This window comes from Eschrichtius robustus, chromosome 17, assembly GCF_028021215.1.
Source record: "Eschrichtius robustus isolate mEscRob2 chromosome 17, mEscRob2.pri, whole genome shotgun sequence".
Classification (NCBI taxonomy): Eukaryota; Metazoa; Chordata; class Mammalia; order Artiodactyla; family Eschrichtiidae; genus Eschrichtius; species Eschrichtius robustus.
This window is the reverse complement of record NC_090840.1, coordinates 13,011,400-13,032,383: the sequence shown is the minus strand read 5'-3', so window position 1 is coordinate 13,032,383 and position 20,984 is coordinate 13,011,400. Positions and strand designations below refer to the sequence as shown.

Here is a 20,984-nt window from a genome sequence, read left to right as displayed (position 1 = left end):
CCTACCCCTACCCCGTTACCCCGGGACCTCGGCCAGCCTAGCAGCCGCGAGACCTCCGCCCACTGCGAGGCCCTGCCCTCGCCCCAGGGCCGAGAACCCAGCCCCGGCCACACCCCACCAGGCCCGCTGCCCACCTGCGGCCGACGGACTCTTACTCAGGAAAGCGGGCTCCCGGGCTTGCGTCGGGGAGACGCACAGCGCTCTAGTGAGGCTCTTCGCGGTCCGAAAAAGTGGCGGCGGTCGCCCAGCGCAGAAACAAGGTGACAGGCTGCCTGGCCCACGCTCCGCCTCTCAGGCCGAGCCCTCCGCCCGCCCTTCGCCAACGGCCAAGCGCGGCCCCGCCCCACTACGGCCGCGGGGCAAGGCCACGCGGCCGGGGGCGCCCCCTGCCGCCCCGGAGGCCGCAGGACGCCCGGCAGTTCGCAGGGCTCGCCTGCACCTGGCCTGGGTACTCAGACACCTGGTTCCCCTGCTCCGCCTGGAGACTGTTAAACCGTGGGGGACACGTCCCCAGGCTAAATTGATTCTGTCCCCTCCAAACCTTCCAAGCCCCAGCCGGCCTGGGTCAGAGCTTGGTGGGGGGGCGGGGGAAGGGTAGGTTTGGTAGTGATAGAAAAACTGTTGGCATACCTCTCCGGGGCATCACTGCTCTCCCAGCAGTCTGGTCAACGTTTTGTCCTAGGCTTTTACTACTAATTTCAACATATTCAGTTCACCCCAATATTTAGTGGCCATATACTACCGCTAGAAAAGAGATCTCTGTCGTCCCAGGACAGTGGGACTAAGAGTCCTTTATCTTAAGTTACTTTGTATAAGGGTTTGAAAGACAAATTATCTTCAAATGGAAGTTAATGTCAAAAACCTCAGGCGGGGGTGTGGACTCCATAATTCTAATGGTTTGGGGTTTTTTTCCAAGTATCACAATGTTTATTGATAGATACAAGTATATAAAATCAGGGCACGAACATGACTTGATAAATTAAGTAGACTTAATTTCAATACTATAATAAGAGGGAGCAATTCAAATTCCCACCATCTGTTTCACACCCACAAAGACCACTTCAAGGGCATTTACGATCTCTCAAAACCGATCAGTTTTGTGCAAGTAAACCATGTTTCTTTTTAAAAGACTTGTGCACTTGCCCAGGCTCAAGGTTATTAAAATCTACCACATAAAGCCCATCACTAAAGGTAGAAATACAGGCAATATACTATTACAGCAGCAACCATCAATTACAGTTAAGAATTTTTCTGTAACAACCAAATGGATAATCAAATATTGCAACAACTCAAGTATTACCGAGCAAAGTGCATTTCTACAGTATTCATTGTTGCTCTTCAGTTTTCTAACTGAAAACAGCCTATGATAACTGGCAGCAAAGAAGGTCCTTGCAATAGACTGCCTCTGCCTGAGAAATTACGATGTAATTACTGCATGCTGCTAATATACTATCTAAACATTAAAGATACTCCTAAAATATTTGATGGTAGACTATGATTAAGACATTACACTACAAAAAAACCTTATGCAGAAGGAAATACTAACTGACGTGCTTTAAATATTGTGAAAACATTACAGTGGAATGAACTTTCGCAGTGGTTAGGTCAAATGCAGTTACAACATATCAACAGTATGTTTTGCACAACTTAAGGCTTTGGCTGGTTCTTTTAGTCAGCTTCTTCCTCTGATTCTTCTTCAGCAGTTTCTAGCCAGGTTAGCCACTGATTCACCTGGAACAAAGCCTTGCCTTTCCCTGTAAACTCGGGTTATATCTTCTTTCCAAGCCAAGAAAGCTTCTTCTTCAATAATTTCCATGTCATAGAAGTGAAAAAAAAAGCGGAGTAACATGCCTTTCGGGAAGCTGCTATTGTAGCAGTGCACCTGAAGAGCATAGAGGGCAGTGACTTGTGGCTCAACGTGATCATGAAGGAATTTCTGCATTACTGGCTTGAAGGAAAGAAGCAGTTGTTTTTCCTGCTCTGTTCTTTGGAAGGAGCAGAGGAAGACTCTGTTTCATCACTGGGTGGGTTTACTTCACTAGAAATGTAAGATGCTAGGCATTAAGATGTTCACAGATCTTTTATCTACATGAAGTTTGGAAGACATGTTGTCTTTAATCCACTTATATATAGTTTGAGGGGATGGATCCAACTTTATTTGCTTTAACAGTTCCTTCTCCAATTTGAGGAGTGGGAATAAGAAACTCAGTCCCTTTCCTTCCAAGATCTCCAACATGCGGTCCTTATTCTGATCAATTCCTGGGAGCATTTTCTGCATATTGACCTTGCTTTGTTGGAAAAGCTCTGTTAACCATTCTCGATCTTGTAAGTTAGCTAATTGCTGAAGACAAAGTAAGAAGAGAGGAAAAATACTTTGTATGAGGGTTTGAAAGACAAATTATCTTCAAATGGACGTTAATGTCAAAAACCTCAGGCGGGGGTTGTGGACTCCAGAATTCTAATGTTTTTGTCTTAACTAAATGTCACACACCTTTCTAGGAGTAGAGGATACAACTCAGAGCGGAGTGCCCTGCACTCTGAAGCTTACAGTGAAAAAAAAACTTCCAAGTAAACAAATACATTATTTCAATGCAATGTAACAGTTACAGAAGCACCTACAGACATTTAAAGACACCGTGGAAGGAAGATTACTGGAGACAGAAGGAAGTCAAGAAAGACTGCATGGCAGATATCGCTGAGCTGTGTTTTTAAATATTAATATGAGCTCCCAGTCAGAAAAGTAAGGGGAGAGCACTTCAGGCAATGCTGACCACTTATGCAAAGTTTCAGGGTAACTAAAGAAAGATGAAGCTGGAGATAAAACAAGGAATAAGATAAAACAAGGAATAAGATAAAACAAGGAATAAGAGACCTGGTTCCTGTGATTTTGAGCTTGGAATCTAGTGTGGAGTGGGGGAAAGCAGGAGAGGAAGAATACCAAAAAGCAGCAAATAAATGAAACAGTTAAACACTGTATTAACTCTTGGATGACAACAAATAGTCCCCGTAGACTAATCCGGCCTCGGGGACAGAAGTGGTTCCAGAGCAGTGCAGAAGATTAAACTGTAAACTATTGTAAGAACTGGGTACCGGACACTTTCAGTACACCAACAGCTCGCATAGATGTTACTTTTTACAAAAGCGCCAACCGACATGACCGCAGCGATCCACCAGTTTCCACAGCCCCCTCGGAACGCTAGACAACGCCCCCCTAGAGAAGTCTAGGGCCCGGCCAGCACGCGCCCGCAGGATTTTACTCATGTGCAGTGATTCACGTGTCATCCTCTCAAAACCAGCACTCAGAACCACTTACATGTTAGTTTTTCCACAGACATCCTTTATTTTTTCTAAGTCTTTCAACAAACTTATTTCGTTTGAAGTACATACACCCACACAAAAAGGCTTCTCTCCCCCATCCCAACTTAAGGATCCCCCCATTTTTAACATGGCGGAAGCCGAGCCTGCGCAGTCCGAACGAATTCCAGTTTCTGGCATAACGTTACATGCCCTTCTTCCGGTGCGGAAGGCTATACCATTCCCTGCGTAATCACCGTTTTTGTCCTAATTCATACGTACAATTTTCCAAGATCATGCGTTCTCATTTCAGCCATAAGAAGATTCCTCTGTCTCTACTATTGCGTAACTGCTGTTTATACCGTCGCGTTCTCGAAGGACCCCCGCCATTCCCGAGTGGTCCGTACCAACTTCACCTCCGGTGCTAGGTGTCATGGCGGCCTCGAGAGTCTAGTGCGGGTTTGCACCTGTGCTGGGGCGGGTCCGGAGCCCACAACCGGAAACCCAGCGAGGTAAAGTTGCGTCTAGATTGTGGAGGCAACAGCTTCTCCGATTCCTCGGCGATGGCGGCTTCCGGGAGTGGTATGGCCCAGAAAACGTGGGAATTAGCCAACAACATGCAGGAAGCCCAGAGTATCGATGAAATCTACAAATACGACAAGAAACAGCAGCAAGAAATTCTGGCGGCGAAGCCCTGGACTAAGGAGTGAGGAGGTCCCTGGCGAAACGCAGGGGAGGGCGGGGTGGCGGGAGTTTAAGAGACCCAGGAGGAGTGGGAGTTGGAGGGGATAGAGAGCTTGTCTTTTCATGTGCAGGGAGGAGAAAGAGTAAGCGTCTGAGAAATTTTGCTTTACCTTTTTATCCCCGCAAGTAGAGCCTAAGACCCTCCACTGGGGCTTGCTTGATTCCCCTTTCTGTCTCTTTAACCCGTTTGCCTTGGGAGAATGGAAGAGGAAAACGACAAGCGGTGATTTGGGCTTTCACTTCTCAACACCCGTATTGTCACAATATGCTCCACACTCTGCCTTGAACCCTGTGTCGATATACACTTTGTTGGGATCTTCCGCTGATCTCAGGCTGGAGACTGCAGCTATCTTCAGAAACTGAGTCAGCCCAAGGGTCCATCTTTTAGCCTGTAATCTTTTAGATCTCTAATTGTTTTTTGATTGCTGGTAATTATTTCAGAAACACAAGGAGGCTCTGGTCAGTCTCCCAAAATGTTACTCCACCAGTTCACATAAGCTAGAAATTATATCAAAAGACCTTAAGATTCTTCGCCCCTTAGCAAAACTCGTGTGTCCCTGGGAGTGATGACAGGTAGAGGATTCTTTACCCACAGCATTTATCCTTTCCTGAGAGCAGATATTGTTAGGGAGAGAGTAAAAGGAGCACAGTCTCTCTAATGGATAGACAGGAAAGCAGTGGTCAACAACAAAAACCATATTTCATCTGTCTCAGTTTTTTACAAGGCAAGCTTTAACTGTCAGTATTCGGATTCAGCAACGTTTACTGAGTACTTACTATGGGCTGAGCATTGAGCTATGAATTTCCATGTCATTAAATCTTCATGACAACCCAGTACTGTATTTTTATTCCTTTTTTGCATATATGAAAACAAGCAAATATAGTAAATAACTTATTTCATGATTACACTGAGGCAGCGAACTCTTAAGTGAGCAAGTCAGACTGAAGATCAAATCTCACAACTGTCACTAATTAGTTGATTGACCCTACAAAATTTACTTATCTTCATTTTTTTAATCTGTAAAACAGAAATAAGACCTACCTGTTAATTATGTCATTAAGATTAGATGAGGTCATGTATAAAAAAAAGTCTAGAATGTATGTAATAGAAGCACAATAACTGTCTTTTTTTCCCCAGTAGATAGAGGAGCGAAGATTTTAATTCATATCTTGACTCCCAAGACCAGGTCTCCATATTTTTCAGTTGTGATTGAGATCTGTGGGCAGACATCTTAAAAAGGCTTCTCAAAGACACTGACCACTCTTTACAGACTGGTTAGTTTGCCTGGTTGTCTGCTATTTCTATAGCAGGCTGTGCACTTAGGTTGATATAGCCTGTTAAATATTTGGAAACTATCAGCTTGCCTCACTGTGTGATTGTATCTCTAGTTATATTCATCCTAGCTGTTTTGAGCTGCATCAGTGAGACTGAAATGTAATTTTATTCAACAGTAGTTTGGTCACATCCACAGATGACAAACTGAAATAGCGATCATAGTAGAATTAAAGATATTAAGGCTACGTTTTGCATTTTGAGGCTAATACCACAGAGAGAAGCCTCAACCCTCAATACACTGTTCTTTGGGAGTACTGTAAAAGATCGGTTAATAATGCTAATAACAGCTCGCACTTACTTAAAAAGTTTTAGTATGTGTCAGGCACTAAGGTAAGCACTTTATATACGTTATTTCATTTACTCCATTTCCTCCTAACAATAGCTCTATGAAAACAGGCACAGATGTTAAGTGGTTGTCTCAAGGTCACAGCTCAGACATGGCAGTGCAAGGATGCAAACCTAGGCAGATGGATGTCAGAGCCCACATTCTTAACTGTTAGGCCAGAAGGTTAGGCCCAAGAGTAATGAAGCACAGCCATCCAACCAGATTCAGAAACCGAGATTTGGTGATTCCAAAAGTAATGGAGAAAAAGTCTATTGAACTGGTCATGTAATTCCCTCCTTTCTACTTGAATAGCATATTTAAAAACTATTTCATACTTTTCCCTTCCGCCCGTGGGAAGTACTTTGCAGGATTATGACATGTTTATCATTTCCATCCCCCTTCCAGAACTCTGTCCTTTTCTACTTCCTTTTTCTTTCCCACATTCTACACTCTTTCTCCCCATTCCATCAATATAAATTCCTTCAATACTTATTTGTTAATCTCCACAAAAACTTGTCTTGAAATTGTACTTATATAAGAAAGTTAATTACACCATGCCTTTGTTTTGTAGTCACCATTACTTTAAGTACTGCAAAATCTCAGCATTGGCTCTACTGAAAATGGTGATGCATGCCCGATCAGGAGGCAACTTGGAAGTGATGGGCTTGATGCTGGGAAAGGTGGATGGTGAAACCATGATCATTATGGACAGTTTTGCTTTGCCTGTAGAGGGCACTGAAACCCGAGTAAATGCTCAGGCTGCTGCATATGAGTACATGGCTGCATACATAGAAAATGCCAAACAGGTAAAAATGCTGTTCCTTAAAATTTGGTAACTGCAAGAGTCTCACAGTTACTTTTGAGTTTCTAAATTTAAAACTATTCTCTCTACATTAAAGTTTATATTTTAAGTTACTACATTAAAGTTTATATTTTAAGTTATTCTCAACTATATATAATGTATATGAGATTAGCATGGATTTTTTAAAATAAATTTTCACTCAGGAGAGTAGATCTTAAAAATTCTCATCACAAGAAAAAATAATTTGTAACCGCGTGCGGTGATGGATGTTAACTACACTTATTGTGGTGATCATTTCACAGTATGTACGTATCTCAAATCATTATGTTGTACATCTGAACTAATATGTGTCGATTATATCTCAACTTAAAAATTTTTCTTAAATTCTCACATTCATTATGTGTGTGTGTGTTTAAAACCAAAAATTTGGAAACAACCTAAATGTACCTGGATATCAAGCTGATTAAATAAACTATGGTATATCCATACAATGAACTGCTAGCCAGCCTTTAAACAAAATAAAAACTAGTTATCTATATATTTATTTATATGAAACAAACCCCAGAATGTTTTGTTGAGTGAAAAAGCAAAGTGTAGAACACTGTAGGTGGTATGCCATTGTGTGTGTTCTTATTAATCTACATAAATGCAAAGACTATATATTCTATATGCAAAGAATAGCTCTGGAAGACAGGTGTGTAAGCAGCTGCCTACAGTGGTAACATCTGGGCTGAGAAACTGGTTGAGGGGAAGGAGGTGATAAGGAGACTGAATAACCTTATTGTATCTTATTAATTTTGTGCCTTGGGCATGTATTATCTAAAATATATATTTTTTTAAATTTAAAAGCAGCATATGCTTTAACTATTCTGCATACTATTATTTTACTGTAAGACTATGTAAACAGACAAATCACAGGTGTCTCTAAGATTAAACAGGAACTTCAAGCTCTTTTGCCTTCTTCATTTGTTAGGTCGGCCGCCTTGAAAATGCAATTGGCTGGTATCATAGCCACCCTGGCTATGGCTGCTGGCTTTCTGGGATTGATGTTAGTACTCAGATGCTCAATCAGCAGTTCCAGGAACCATTTGTAGCCGTGGTAGTAAGTATTTTTACAACCAATTTTAATTAATTTTCATGAAGATTTACTAAAGCAAGTATACAGAGAAATAAAAACAGTGTGGTAAAGAGCAAGGCTCTGGTGTCAGTCTGCCTAAGCTTAAAGCTGAATTCCACCTCTTTGTAGCTGGAACTTTGAACAAGTTACTTAACCTCTCTGCATCTCTTCCCCCACTCTGTAAGATGATGGGTGTACACAGCATCTATGTCTCAGTTCCCTGCACATAGTAGGCATTCAGTCAATGTTGACTGAATTGATTAAATCAGGAATTGCTAGAGCAGCTCTTGCACTGCTCAGTGTTGTAGATGCAATCCAGGTTACTATGAGGAAGGTAGAAATTGTTCATCTATTAAAGAAAAAAGAAAAACTTGAAAAAGAGATGAGCAAGTCTTCAATTAATACTCTTAAATAGTATAATAACTAGATCCAATCTCTAAATTAACGATGAGATTTCTATACTTAACCATTCTGGTGAACTTCTATGGTTTTTCAATTTGGTTATTTTTTCCCCTATTATATGATTATTTTTAATTACGTGTGTGTGCATATAGTGTTATATGTACATATGTATCTCTAGGCTTATAATGTTTAAACAAATAGAAGTATATAGTGATTTTATAATCAGCAGATATTAAATATATCTTTCTTATAGATTGACCCAACAAGGACAATATCTGCAGGGAAAGTGAATCTTGGAGCCTTTAGGACATACCCAAAGGTAATTTTAAAAATTATAAGTCCCTATAGTTTTTTTAATTTTAAATATTTGATTTATTTTTAAAGATGTGTTATGGTTAGTATCTCATTTTGTCCTAAAATAATTTAACAATATTTACAAAATAGAAGTCCAACTACCACAAATTGCCCTTAGCAAAAGACAATACACTTGTGCTGCATATTGTTAATTTTATTAGAAAAGCAGTCTTCATTTGTTAATAAGTATTTGTATGTCCATGGCATTCTGACGGGTACTAGAGAAACAAGTTAAATCCATCTACTTCCTTCCATGCAATCTGAAATAGATATGAGCAAAAGTATGTATCACCTGAGGACAAGGAAAATGAATCTATAAGCCAAATGCAGCCTTCAGCCACCAAATGGGGTTGAGGGAGGTTATAAGCAACATACTTAATGTTTTGGGGAGTATTTGGCTCCCCAAAATTAATGTTTCTATAAATAGAAAGCTGCATAGAAAACATGTTTTTCCTCTGTTTTGTTTTGTTTAAATCTTCTATTTTCTTCATTTTTGTTTAGGGCTACAAGCCTCCTGATGAAGGACCTTCTGAGTACCAGACTATCCCACTTAATAAAATAGAAGACTTTGGTGTACACTGCAAACAGTAAGTAATTTAAAAATGTATCTGATGCCAAAATCATCATAAGAAACCTTAGAGATCATCCAGACCAAGCCCCTAATTTTATAGATAAGAAAAAAAGTTCAGATGAAATGCATTTCATAACCTTTTAAAATAATAGTAAGAATATACAAACTTAGGATGATGTTTGAATTTTTATTAATAATTGTTTTAATCTAACATGTTATTTACCTTTCACACATACATAAACACTTTATCAGTGTACCAGATACTTGGCCTGTTAATGAATTTAACAGTTGAGAGAAGTTGTATTCAGGGCTAGCCTGATACTAGCGTTTCTGCAGCCTTCAGTGTACCCAGTTTCCACTTAGCAAAAATTCTCCCCAAACAGTTTCACTCCCAAAGTTAAAGAAGCCATACTAAAAACTACTTAATTGTATATTCCTTTAAAATAGTGAATTTTATGGTATGTGAATTATTGAATACATCTCAGTTTTTTAAACTGATAAACCAATGAAGACAGTTATCTCCACCTTCTAAATGTATCTTACCACCTCTCTTATTATCACCTTGACCCAAGCCACAGCCATGTGGAGCCTAAATCAAAGCACCAGCCTTCTAGGTGGTCTTCCTGCTTCTGACCTTTACCCCACCCCTTAAAGGTCTTTTATCAGCCAGACAGATTCTGTTAAAATGTGAGTTAGATCATGTTCCTCCTTCTCAGAATAACTTCCTGTCTCACTAAGAATAAGATCTATAGTGCTTACCATGGACCACACAACCCTGTGTAGTCTGGCCCCTACCATCTCTCTGAGCTCATTTCCTGTCACTGAGCCTTTGCTCTCTCCATTCCAGCCATAGTGGCCTCATTATGGTTTATCAGATGTACTAGGCAGGCTCTGGCCTCAGGGCCTTTGCACTTGCTAATCCCTCTGCCTGGAACATTCTTCCTTATTTCCATGTGACTCACTATTTCAATCAACCAGTGTCTGTTTAAGGGTCACCTTAACAGAGAATGTTCATTGATCACCCTATTTAAATTAGCACCTTCTTGTCACTCGGTGTTACCTTTCCCTGCTTTATTTTTCTTCTTAGCACTTGTCACCACCTTATACGTTTTTGTTTCGTTGTTACTGACTTCATTAGAATGTGAACTTCATGAGAGTAGAATCAATTCACTGCTGAATCCTAACATTTAAAATAGAACATGGCACATAGAAGGGTGGGCACACCCCCCCAAAAAAAAGAAAAATGTTGCCTAAATGATTACTAGTGTCCCTTTCTCCATACCTCCCATCCCACTTCAAGGAATACCTTAACTACCCATGTGCTACGACTGCTTATTTTTGTGTTTAGAAATTCTTAGAAAATTACAGAATTTCTAAAATTTAATTTTTAAATATATCTGGTTTTCAGTCATCCCTGACATACTTCTGGAAAAAAAGATTCTATTTTATTTTTCAATTAGAGGTTTGGAATTAAATCACTTAATTTGCTCTACTGAAAAGAACTTAAACCATTCCTGTTTGAGAGAATTGCTCCTAAGCATGGAAACACCTTTGCCATGATACTTTCATTTTCAGAGTTAACAATTTTTTTCATTTATATTGAGTTGTGGTATCAAAAGCTTATACCTTTAATACCTGCTCTACTTCTTTCACCACCAGCAGCAGCTTTTGAAACAAAAAAAGACTGAGGCAGTCTGTGCTTTCTGTATCCAAACAAAGCTGCATTTCCTGTTTTTCTGAAATATGAGCCTATCAAAGAGGAGTTTCTGCATTCTAGCTACCTGCACTGCTAGAGCCTCGAATTTTGAACCTGGAATTACTAGGATATTCAAAGATACTCTCTTACTTAGGATCAGTTCCTAAATAAAGAGTAAACTTTTTCATAGGGCAAATAAGTTGCTTAATTTATTTTTATTTCAAATCGTTAATGAAATATAGTGCCAAGTTGAAAGAGCAGGAGTTTTGTGCAGGCTCGTTATATATCCATTTCCTAAATTATTTGACAATGAGCTATTATTTGTAGTTTATATTGATCTTTTTTTTTCTTTTCTACCTTAAATTCTAGATCATAATCCAAAGTTTGTTTTAAACATAGAATCTAATATAGATACTAAATATATTTAACTTTGAAGAGGCTTAGTAAAAATAGGACACAGTGTTTTTTAAATTAGCTTGTATGTTATCAGTGTTATACAGGCACATAGTTTAAAGAGTCAAATGGTTCTATGAAATTTATTATAAAATAAACAATCTTGTACCATTCCCTTTCACATCTCCCAGAGGCAGTCACTTAAACTATTATAGTTATTCCGTTTAAGTATTTACCCCCGTATCTTCAAACAGCATGCTGATAGTGCTACTTCTTGATTTTCAGTTCTAGGCAGTACCTATCATTGACTTCCCATACAGAAGATGAGGATTTAGCTCCACGAATAATTTTGAATATTCTCCTTGTTTTCAACTCTGCTACTGAGATTTGCAGCTAATCACTACATAGTAGACCAAAAAATTTCATTGCATCAACCTACGGAATTAAAACAGTAATAACACTAAGGTGGTCCATATATTTTAAAACATAAAAGTCTGTTCTAGACCCTCAAGTTTGAGTTATTTTCCATCCTTTATAAATCTAAATATCTGTTGCTGTGCTCATCCTCTCATGTCTTTTTCCCTAAAGTATCAGAGGTACAACCCCTCCTTTCTAAAGCTGACCTTTCCACTTGAGCCCCTGCCTCCTCTCCCCATACCTAACCCCCTCAACTCCCAGGGCCTCACTTCTTAAACAATGTCTTAAATGTCTACACTCTGGATATAACAATTAAGACCGTGAGGTTTTGATAATAGACATAACTTACTATATCCTTTTGCTGCTACTTTCTAACTCTGTGGCTTTGAACAAGGTCTTTACTCTCTAGAGCTGTTTCTTTGTCTGTAGAATGGGAATAATAAATCCTTCCTTGTATGGTCGTAGGAAAGATTAAATGAGAATGTATGTAAAGCACCAGGACATAATAAGTGCTCAAGAAATACACTATTCCACTTCCACATTTCACTATAGCTGTGTCTTTTTCATATACACATATGCATGGATATCTTAATCTTGAACAAGCCTTTACTTAGAATTATCTTTAAATTCTTACTCTTTTTTTATTTCTTCACTCCTGAATTGAATGAACAAGAATTTTTTGTTGTATCCATGTGTCCTTATCTTTTACACCACCAACCTGAGTGCGAGCCTTTATCTCCTCACATCTGCCACGCTGCAGTGGCATCCTTTGTGGTATCCCTGCCTCCAGTTTGTCTCCTCTAACACATCTTACCACAGCCAGCTTTCTAAACCACCTCTTTGGCTGTATCACTGATCTGCTCAAACACCTTCTGTGAGTCCCAAGTACCTAGAAGATCATTTCTTAGCCTTTTATGTAATGTCCTCTGCCAGCTAGACCCCAACATAGCTTTCTAGGTTTCCCTTCACATAATTCTTCTGCTCCTGCTAAACTGTCCAGGCAAATTGATTAACTTATTATTCCCTTCATGACTTTCCTTTTTGTGAGTCAGTGCTCTCTGCCTAATGCTACCTCCTTGTTCTCAACATATCCGCACTATAGACTCATGTAAGGGTTACTCTAAATTCTGCCTTTTCCCTGGGGCTTCTCAGGCAGTTCTGTCTATACTAAGAGTACTCATTATCTCTAACATTCAATTGGCAGGTGATTAATTTTTTAAAAAATTTTTATTTATTTATTTACTTATTTATGGCTGTGTTGGGTCTTAGTTTCTGTGCGAGGGCCCTCTCTAGCTGTGGCAAGCGGGGGCCACTCTTCATCGCAGTGCGCGTGCCTCTCACTATTGAGGCCTCTCTTGTGGCGGAGCACAGGCTCCAGACGCGCAGGCTCAGCAATTGTGGCTCACGGGCCCAGCCGCTCCGCGGCATGTGGGATCCTCCCAGACCAGAGCTCGAACCCATGTGCCCTGCACCGGCAGGCGGATTCTCAACCACTGCGCCACCAGGGACGCCCCTGAGATATTTAAATATTTATTACTTTTTAAAAATATATATGTTTCAGACATTTAACCAAATTTTCCTTGCTATCCCTGATTATAAATTAGGCACCTTTGGAAGCAGCAGTAATTCTTTTATGTGGTTTAAGGACCTACCTTAAAGTTTGCTTTTCCAAAAAGCAGTAGGTCCTTATTAGGGGATTAAAAGGGGAGGAATGGGGAGTCCACATGACATTTTCAGGGGTTTTTCGTTTGTTTCTGTTTTTTAATTTTTATTGGAGTATAGTTGATTTACAATGTTGTGTTAGTTTCAGGTGTACAGCAAAGTGAATCAGTTATATATTTTTGATATTTTTAAAAGCCTAACAAAAGTTATAGTTGACCCTAGAGAGGTAGTTCATTAAGTTTGTGTGCTATTGGCTGGAATTTATGAACTCAATGGGATAAACATATGTCATTCAGAAGTTTTGATTAGTTCTTGATAATTTCTTGGGAATTTCTGGGCTCTACAGAGGGGAGAAATATAACACAACAATGTTTAGTTAACAGATTTGAAACCATACCCCTGAAGAGTAAGGAAACCGTGTTTACCTGTTATTCTATTAGACTAAAAATTAAAATATGACTATTTGGATATAAAATGTAATTCACTTAAATTTGACCATAACCTTTATATGATGTGGTTGAATTTTTTTTACTCACTAGATTTGTGCTTTTGTTTCATAGATATTATGCCTTAGAAGTCTCATATTTCAAATCCTCTTTGGATCGCAAATTGCTTGAGCTTTTGTGGAATAAATACTGGGTGAATACGCTGAGTTCCTCTAGCTTGCTTACTGTAAGTACTATACTTGCAAGGGATGTGTTTGAATTTTTTATCAATCTACATAAGTTGTTTAATATCTGAAACTCTTTTTCATGGAAAGGTTATATCTGACTTGGCCAAGATATTAGGCCTGGGGGCAGATTCTGTATGACCAGAGGTGGATTGGGATACTAGGCCAAGCCAAGACCTGTGTCGTGTACCACTAAGACCAAGCCTAATATATATACAAATACAGTGGCCAGATGAGGGTGAGGTCTCCCCCTGCCTTAAACAGACTTACAAAGAGAAAAATACAAATACTGTTTTTTGTTGTGTGTCTCAGGTAGGACTCTGGTTACAAGTGACAGGAGACCCAACCAAGCTGGCTTAAGCAAAAAAGAGAATCATGTAAACTGCAAAGTCCAGGAGTAGGGCTTACTTCAGGCACAGCCTAAATTTGCATTCAGACAATATTATGAGGTCTCGGTCTTCCTCTCTCAGCTTTGATTTCAAGTCAGTTGGCTTCAGTTTCAGACTTCATGTGAAACCAAGATGGCAGCATTAGCTTAGATCTCCCAGCCTCTCAGTTTCACATTGAAAAGAAAAGACCAAGATACACACACATCCCCGCATATTCCCAGGCAAACCTCATTGTGTCTGGAGTTTTGTAGGTCACATGCCCATCCTTAAACCTGCTCTGGGTGAAGGGCATGAACACTATGAGTTCATGGGCCAGGGAAAGTGCTTTACTGCTGGGCTGGGGTAGAAGAAACTCTCAGGAGCATGTGGACTAAGAATGTCCTCAGAAGGAGATCAGAATATCACTACCTTAAAGCAGCAGATGCTAAGCAGAAAAAAAAAAAAAAAAAGTCGTGAATATATCATTAAAATCTAACATTTAGAAGAATATTTGGTTAACAAACTTCTATCTAGAGCTTAGTAAGGAACAGTTTTGTTTTTGTTTTTGTTTTTTTAAGAGTATTTATTTACTTACTTACTTATTTATTTATTTATTTATTTATGGCTGTGTTGGATCTTCGTTTCTGTGCTAGGGCTTTCTCTAGTTGTGGCAAGCGGCGGCCACTCTTCATCGCGGTGCGCGGGCCTCTCACTGTCGCGGCCTCTCTTGTTGCGGAGCACAGGCTCCAGACGCGCAGGCTCAGTAATTGTGGCTCATGGGCCCAGTTGCTCCGCGGCATGTGGGATCCTCCCAGACCAGGGCTCGAACCCGTGTCCCCTGCATTGGCAGGCACACTCTCAGCCACTGCGCCACCAGGGAAGCCCCTGTTTTGGTTTTTTTTACCTTTTTTTTTTTTTAAGTAAGCTACTTCATATAGCACAGTATAACATAGTGGTTAGAACCACAAAATTTGGAATAAAATAAACTCAGTTCAGAAACAACTCTGCCACTTTACTAGCTGTGTGTGACCTTCACAACATTATTTTATGTGACTAAGCTTTTCTAATCTAATGATAATAGTACCCACACTGTTAAGTACACTGAGATTATATGAAATATTTTATATGTAAAGTAATTAGCAAAGTACTAGGCATATAGTAAAGCCTCAATAAATTATTGTTTGTTTGATTCATTGTATTCATGGGAAAAGACCTCATTTGAGCATATTTACTATGGTTTTAAATATAATTCTGACAAGCTTTCTGTTATTTCTTATCCTCAACGTTCAGAAATAGCAAATTAGAAGGAAAGAGAGTGATCATAATAGCAAACAGTTATTAAATGCTTCCTATTTACCAGGCATAGCTAAATGCCCCATGTGTGGTGTTTCCTTAGAGGCAAGTATACTAATAGCAGCCAGAAGTGACACATGATGGCAAGGGGAGGAAACAGTAAGACTGGAGCTGTCTGAACCTTTGTATAAAAGCATACAGCTCTGGGCTTCTCTGGTGGCACAGTGGTTAAGAATCCGCCTGCCAATGCAGGGGACACGGGTTGGAGCCCTGGTCCAGGAAGATCCCACATGCCATGGGGCAACTAAGCCCGTGCGCCACAACTACTGAGCCTGCGTGCCACAACTACTGAACCCCGCACACCTAGAGCCCGTGCTCCGCAACAACAGAAGCCACTGCAATGAGAAGCCCACGCACCGCAACGAAGAGTAGCCCCCGCTCGCTGCAACTAGAGAAAGCGCACAGGCAGCAACAAAGACCCAATGCAGCCAAAAATAAATAAATAAAACAAATAAATTTATTTTTAAAAAAAAAAGTATACAATCCTATTTACTCAGCCTGTGGCTGTCCCTGTATTCCAGTACTGCATATATTGAGGACATTAATAATCAAGAAAAGGTTAAATTATATTTCCTCCTTTTTTGTAGTTTTATACCTAGTACATTGCATTACTAAGCATTCTAAGAAAAAATATATAAATATATGTTATGTTCATTTCTTTCCCCAGCTAAAGCATGTAATCTAAAAGCTACAAGAAAAAAATTATTTTCTGATTTATATTATTTTTCTGTGTGTTTGAAATGTAATTGATTTATTTTTTCATTTTAATAGTATAACTCTTTCTGCCATCCTACATTTTTATGGCTTGAGCTAAATCTTCCAAACGTGATGTGGAAGTGTTTTCTCCAAATCTGTGGGGGAGAATGTATTGGTGACCTAAACCATTTAGATCCAGAAAAGTGAATATAATTGCATCTTTTTTAAAATATCATAAGTTTGTAAAATCATTGGAAAGCTGGTAGCATTTTAAAGGGCTCTTTGTAGTAACTATGATGACAGCAAATAATGTTTTTAAATGTCTTGTGATTGAACTGTATTTCCTATACACTATTTTACAGACTGAGCAAATAGAATAAAATAAAGATATTCCAGTAAAATGTTTTTAAAAAATATTACAGTTAAGTGTACATATATAATTATTAATTTTTTTGTTTTTAAAATGTATGAAATATTAACAGCATATATAATATTTCAGCTTACCAAATGTGGGTATCCCTGTGAGTATACAGCAATACTCTAAAATATAACTATGGTTATAGCTAGGTGGAGGGATTGTAGGTATTTCCTTTTTTTTTATTTATACTGCTCTACATTTTCCACATTTTCTGTATAACTATTAATTTTATAATCAGAAAAGCTAAAACAAATGTAATTTTTAAAATATTGTCATAAGTACTAATTCTGGAAGTTCAACATGAAAAAGTAACAAAATTAGCTAACAATTATTAAGGCTTTTACCAGGTGTCATCAACAGTCCTACGAGCTTTATATACATCACTTCACATAGCTTTAAGGTAGAAATTATCACCTTCCTCCCCCATTTTCACAAGAAGACTTGAAGGCACAGAAAAGTAAAGGAGTTCTCCCAAGGCCTCCCAGCTAATCTGCAGCAGGGCCAGAACCTGGACTCAGATCTGTGTACTTCAAAGCCTCTCATAATAACAAATATTAGATTTAAGCAGTCGAAAAGAACAATTTCCAAATTTAATCTTGAAATTATAAAAGGTGATAAACCCTACACTTGAACTGCTTGAGCTTTGGAATCAGTTTTTGCAAGTATAATTTGACTTCTTCCTTCACTGACTATCCACTTAGATTTCATAGTGGAATTATTTGTAAATGAAATGTTCTATATAGAAGAAAATTTACATACTTTTTTAATGATAGACTAGTATCATATATTGACACAATATCATTTTCCCCACAGAATGCAGACTATACCACCGGTCAGGTCTTTGATTTGTCTGAAAAATTAGAACAGTCAGAAGCCCAGCTGGGACGAGGGAGTTTCATGTTGGGTCTAGAAACACATGACCGAAAGTCAGAAGACAAACTTGCCAAAGCTACACGAGACAGGTAAGTTAAGCAAATCTATTCCTACCCCTAACTTTTTTTCTTTCAAGATTTGCAAATAACAGGATTCAAATGCCGTACAGTTAAACTTATAACTTACAGTGGTACCTGAATATTAACTTATTTGGACCTTTAAGAGTTGTCAAATGCAGGTTTTGACTTTGAAAATTTAGGAGACAGTAGGTACATTAAAGACTTTTAAGAGTCTAGGTAATGTTATGAAAAACTCGCAGTCACTTTTTCCAGGTTCAGCTATAAAGTGTAAGAAAGAAAACCAATCCATTGCTGGATCTTTAAACAAAAACAAAACCTTGCAAAAGGATGTCCTCAGCTATTAACCTAATCATCATCTGAAGGATTAAATTAGGATTTAAGTTTATCAAATTTCAAATTTTTATAAAGTTTTAAACCCCTAAATATCAGAGGAGTGATTGTATCTCTCTTATTTCTCTGAAATAATCCTTTATACAGTAATTTATTATCCCAAATTTCACTACAAGAATTTGTTAGGAACAAAGTTGGGATATGTTCTCTGATAACTTATGAAATAATTATGTGGTCCTTCAGATGCATACAGGATTGGGAAGACTACTAAATAACATTTACTTTCACAAAAATTTGAATTTTAATGTGATAATTAGGGGCAGAGAGGAAAGGAAGACTATGTTGACGTCTATATAAACCAATACCTTGGTATCCATTTTAAGAAAAACTGGACTAGTTGATAGGAAAGAAAAGAGAAGGGAGCGTGCAAAGTGTATTAGGAGTAGAAGCCATCTTGGGTTAGAATGATCTCATTCCCTTCTTCTCCATGGGTTTTTAAAAGGTATAGAGGTAGTAGCCTGGATAAAAATTACATTTTTCTGTGGCATTAGGTCTTACTTTTGATACTTGCTGTGAGTATGTCATTTTGCTCATCTGTCTTTACATATGTCTGATTTTTTAGTGTCTAATTTTATCTGCATTTACATCTCGATTTCTTATGAAGCAAAAATTTCACTATGGGAATGTAGTTACATAAGAAGAAAAGTAGGAAGGAGAAAAGTAGTAGTACAAAAGTAGAAAATTTTCCTTCTGGGGGTAACTTTACAAGAATTGCAACTCTTCTGAATTTTGGTGGGTTTTTATCATGTTTTTTTGTTTTTGTTTTTTTATCAGTTTTAAAATCTAAGTCCTTCACCCACTAACCTAACTTTGGCTTTGAACTGTTTGAAGGATGTTTGTGATTATTTCAGGAAAAAAAGCATAAGATTCATTAAAATCATTTTTAAAAATTATTCTAAGTAATGAACAACAAGGAATAGCAGATTTTAATGTAACATTGGAATCTATAATTCTGAATCATAAATAACTTCGGTAACCTTCTAAAACAGAACTTTTCCCAAACCTTCTGACAAATAACAAAATTAACTGTTATGAATTATATCAAATTTTACATTGTCATTCTCCTGGGAAGGTGTTAGGAAGTAGTGAAATGATCAAAAGACATGCAGAAGGCTAAAAATCACTGTAGTATACTATAAAGAGTAAACTAGGGCTTCCCTGGTGGCGCAGTGGTTGGGAGTCCACCTGCTAATGCAGGGGACACGGGTTCGAGCCCTGGTCCGGGAAGATCCCACATTAAAAAAAAAAAAAAAGAGTAAACTATAAATTGGTATAGTATATTTTGCGGAGTATGAATAGGACCAAAAATCATTATTTGGGTGCAAGGATGGAAATGGGGGAGGGGGGATTTGCATGTTTGAAATAGTTCTCAGTTCTCGTGACATTATGTGATGTGTTTTTTTCTTTCCAGCTGTAAAACTACCATAGAAGCTATCCATGGATTGATGTCTCAGGTTATTAAGGATAAGCTGTTTAATCAAATTAACATCTCTTAAAAAATCACTAAGTAGTACTTTTGCCTGAAAGCCAGTATGAGAAAAATACTCAAGTAACACTTTGAAACCAGTTACCAAAAATCTGATTAGAGGAATAAGGTGCTCTGAAGTATCCTAAGTATTAACATCCTATAATAAAATTCTTTAAAATAAAATTGTTCTTTCATTGTTTTGTGGGAGGGTTACATTATTTTCTAGTATCTTTTAATGTTCTTAAATATGAGGGAAAGAAATATTGTTAGAACCTTTCTGTTTTTTAAAGTCTTGCCTATCTAAATTAGTCAAAAGATTGCAGCATTTCACTGCCATATTATCAGAGCCACTTTTCAATTTGCCTAAACCTTCTTTTGATGATAGTCTGTTGTTAGTAAAAATACAATTTAATGTAACATTTTTATGTTCCTGTGAAACACTGTCACACCATAAATTATTTTCCTGAAAATCAAATAACTTAAATTTGAGACAGAGCCTAGCACAGGTATCTAGTCATTCAAATATTCACCAAGTGCCTTTACTGTACCAGGCCCGGTTTTACTCTCTGGAGATATTCTGAACAAGGTAGACCTGGCCACTGTCCTCACAGAACTTCCAGAGGAGGCTAAGTTAACAAGAACCTAAGTATACTGCTGTGAAGGGAGAAATAAAGTGTGCTGGGGAACTCTCAGGAGGAACACTTACCCCAGAGAGGAGTTACCCCGGTAGGCTTCCTGAAGCAAGTGACCTGACGTTAAGCTGAAATTTGAAAGATAGGAGGACTAGCCAGAAAAAGCATTAAGAGAAGCTATTATTTTTATAAGCAAAGAGTACAGCGATATGTGGAAGGCCTGAGGCAGAGAGCAAGAACCTAGAACCTTCAAGAACTGAGATTCATTTAGATCTAAGAGTGTCGAGTAGTACGTGGGGAATGACAAGAGATGACTTTATTCGGTAAGATGAGCACAGATTCTGCAGGGGCCTTTTGGACTTTATCCTAACAGCAATAGGGAGTTAAAAGAGTTTTAAACAACAGAAATGTACTAGACTGATATTTCTAAGAGCACTCTGTTAAGAAAGCTGTGGTCGAGGGCTGGATGAGATCAGATGAGATGCTTTGTGGAAATAAAGACTGAGAAGAGGGCCCAAGACATGGCAAACATCAAATTTAAAATGGTCAGAGGAAGAGGAGACCACAAGAGGTGACTTCACATGTGGCCCAGAGGTCAAGGAAAACAAAGTCTAAAAGTTTTTGATTAGATTTAGCAAAGAGGTGGTCTTTGGTAAGATGAGGAAGCCAGTTAACATTAGTATCCAAATACTTTCTCAGATAGTTGATGATATAGTAGCATTTTTGGTCTCATTTTATATCCCTTTAAATAAAAGCAGGCATCCCAATTTCAGATGGCTCAACCTCACCTCCATTTTTAGGCCCTTTTAAAAAAAAATCATGACTGCCTCCAGTGAGCAACTAAAAGCTGTGTTTACTGCCATAGCCTTCAGTGACACCAGCTCATACCGAGCCATTCAATTAGGAACAATAACAAACTCGTT

The 20,984-nt window shown here is 38.4% G+C and overlaps 2 protein-coding genes and 1 pseudogene across 18 annotated transcripts in view; 1 reads left to right on the top strand and 2 right to left on the bottom strand.

Moving 5' to 3' along the window:
* Positions 1 to 20,984, bottom strand: part of CSPP1 (centrosome and spindle pole associated protein 1) — a 221,899-nt gene that overhangs the window by 114,507 nt on the left and 86,408 nt on the right. For 13 of the 15 annotated variants that reach the window (XM_068525676.1, XM_068525684.1, XM_068525688.1 and 10 more), the window contains exon 1: positions 135 to 223. The exons of 1 other annotated variant lie outside the window; for it this stretch is intronic. The gene's annotated coding sequence lies outside the window, so the exon portion shown is untranslated. Of the gene's footprint in view, positions 1 to 134; positions 242 to 20,984 lie in introns of those variants that run through there. One more of the 15 variants, XM_068525677.1, reaches the window with a different exon arrangement.
* Positions 1,597 to 2,363, bottom strand: LOC137751363 (eukaryotic translation initiation factor 4 gamma 2 pseudogene; annotated as a pseudogene).
* On the top strand, positions 3,724 to 19,612 carry COPS5 (COP9 signalosome subunit 5). Of its 3 annotated transcripts, none has more exons than XM_068525939.1 (8): positions 3,724 to 3,806; positions 6,271 to 6,505; positions 7,475 to 7,603; positions 8,274 to 8,339; positions 8,876 to 8,961; positions 13,674 to 13,785; positions 17,432 to 17,580; positions 19,373 to 19,612. In XM_068525939.1, exons 2-8 carry the CDS (start codon positions 6,320 to 6,322, stop codon positions 19,455 to 19,457), a joined length of 813 nt encoding a protein of 270 aa, XP_068382040.1. In that variant the 5' UTR covers positions 3,724 to 3,806; positions 6,271 to 6,319; the 3' UTR covers positions 19,458 to 19,612. The 3 variants fall into 3 exon arrangements, with proteins under 3 accessions (XP_068382040.1, XP_068382039.1, XP_068382041.1); XM_068525938.1 differs by having other exon boundaries at positions 3,731 to 4,000; XM_068525940.1 differs by lacking the exon at positions 3,724 to 3,806 and adding an exon at positions 3,842 to 4,008.

Bases quoted from the DNA above. Each gene is read 5' to 3' on its own strand.
- COPS5 (XM_068525938.1), top strand. From the start codon at position 3,858: ATGGCGGCTTCCGGGAGTGGTATGGCCCAGAAAACGTGGGAATTAGCC. The intron at 6,506-7,474 runs GTAAAAATGCTG...TTCATTTGTTAG, and splicing joins ACATAGAAAATGCCAAACAG to GTCGGCCGCCTTGAAAATGC. The intron at 17,581-19,372 runs GTAAGTTAAGCA...TTTTCTTTCCAG, and splicing joins GCCAAAGCTACACGAGACAG to CTGTAAAACTACCATAGAAG.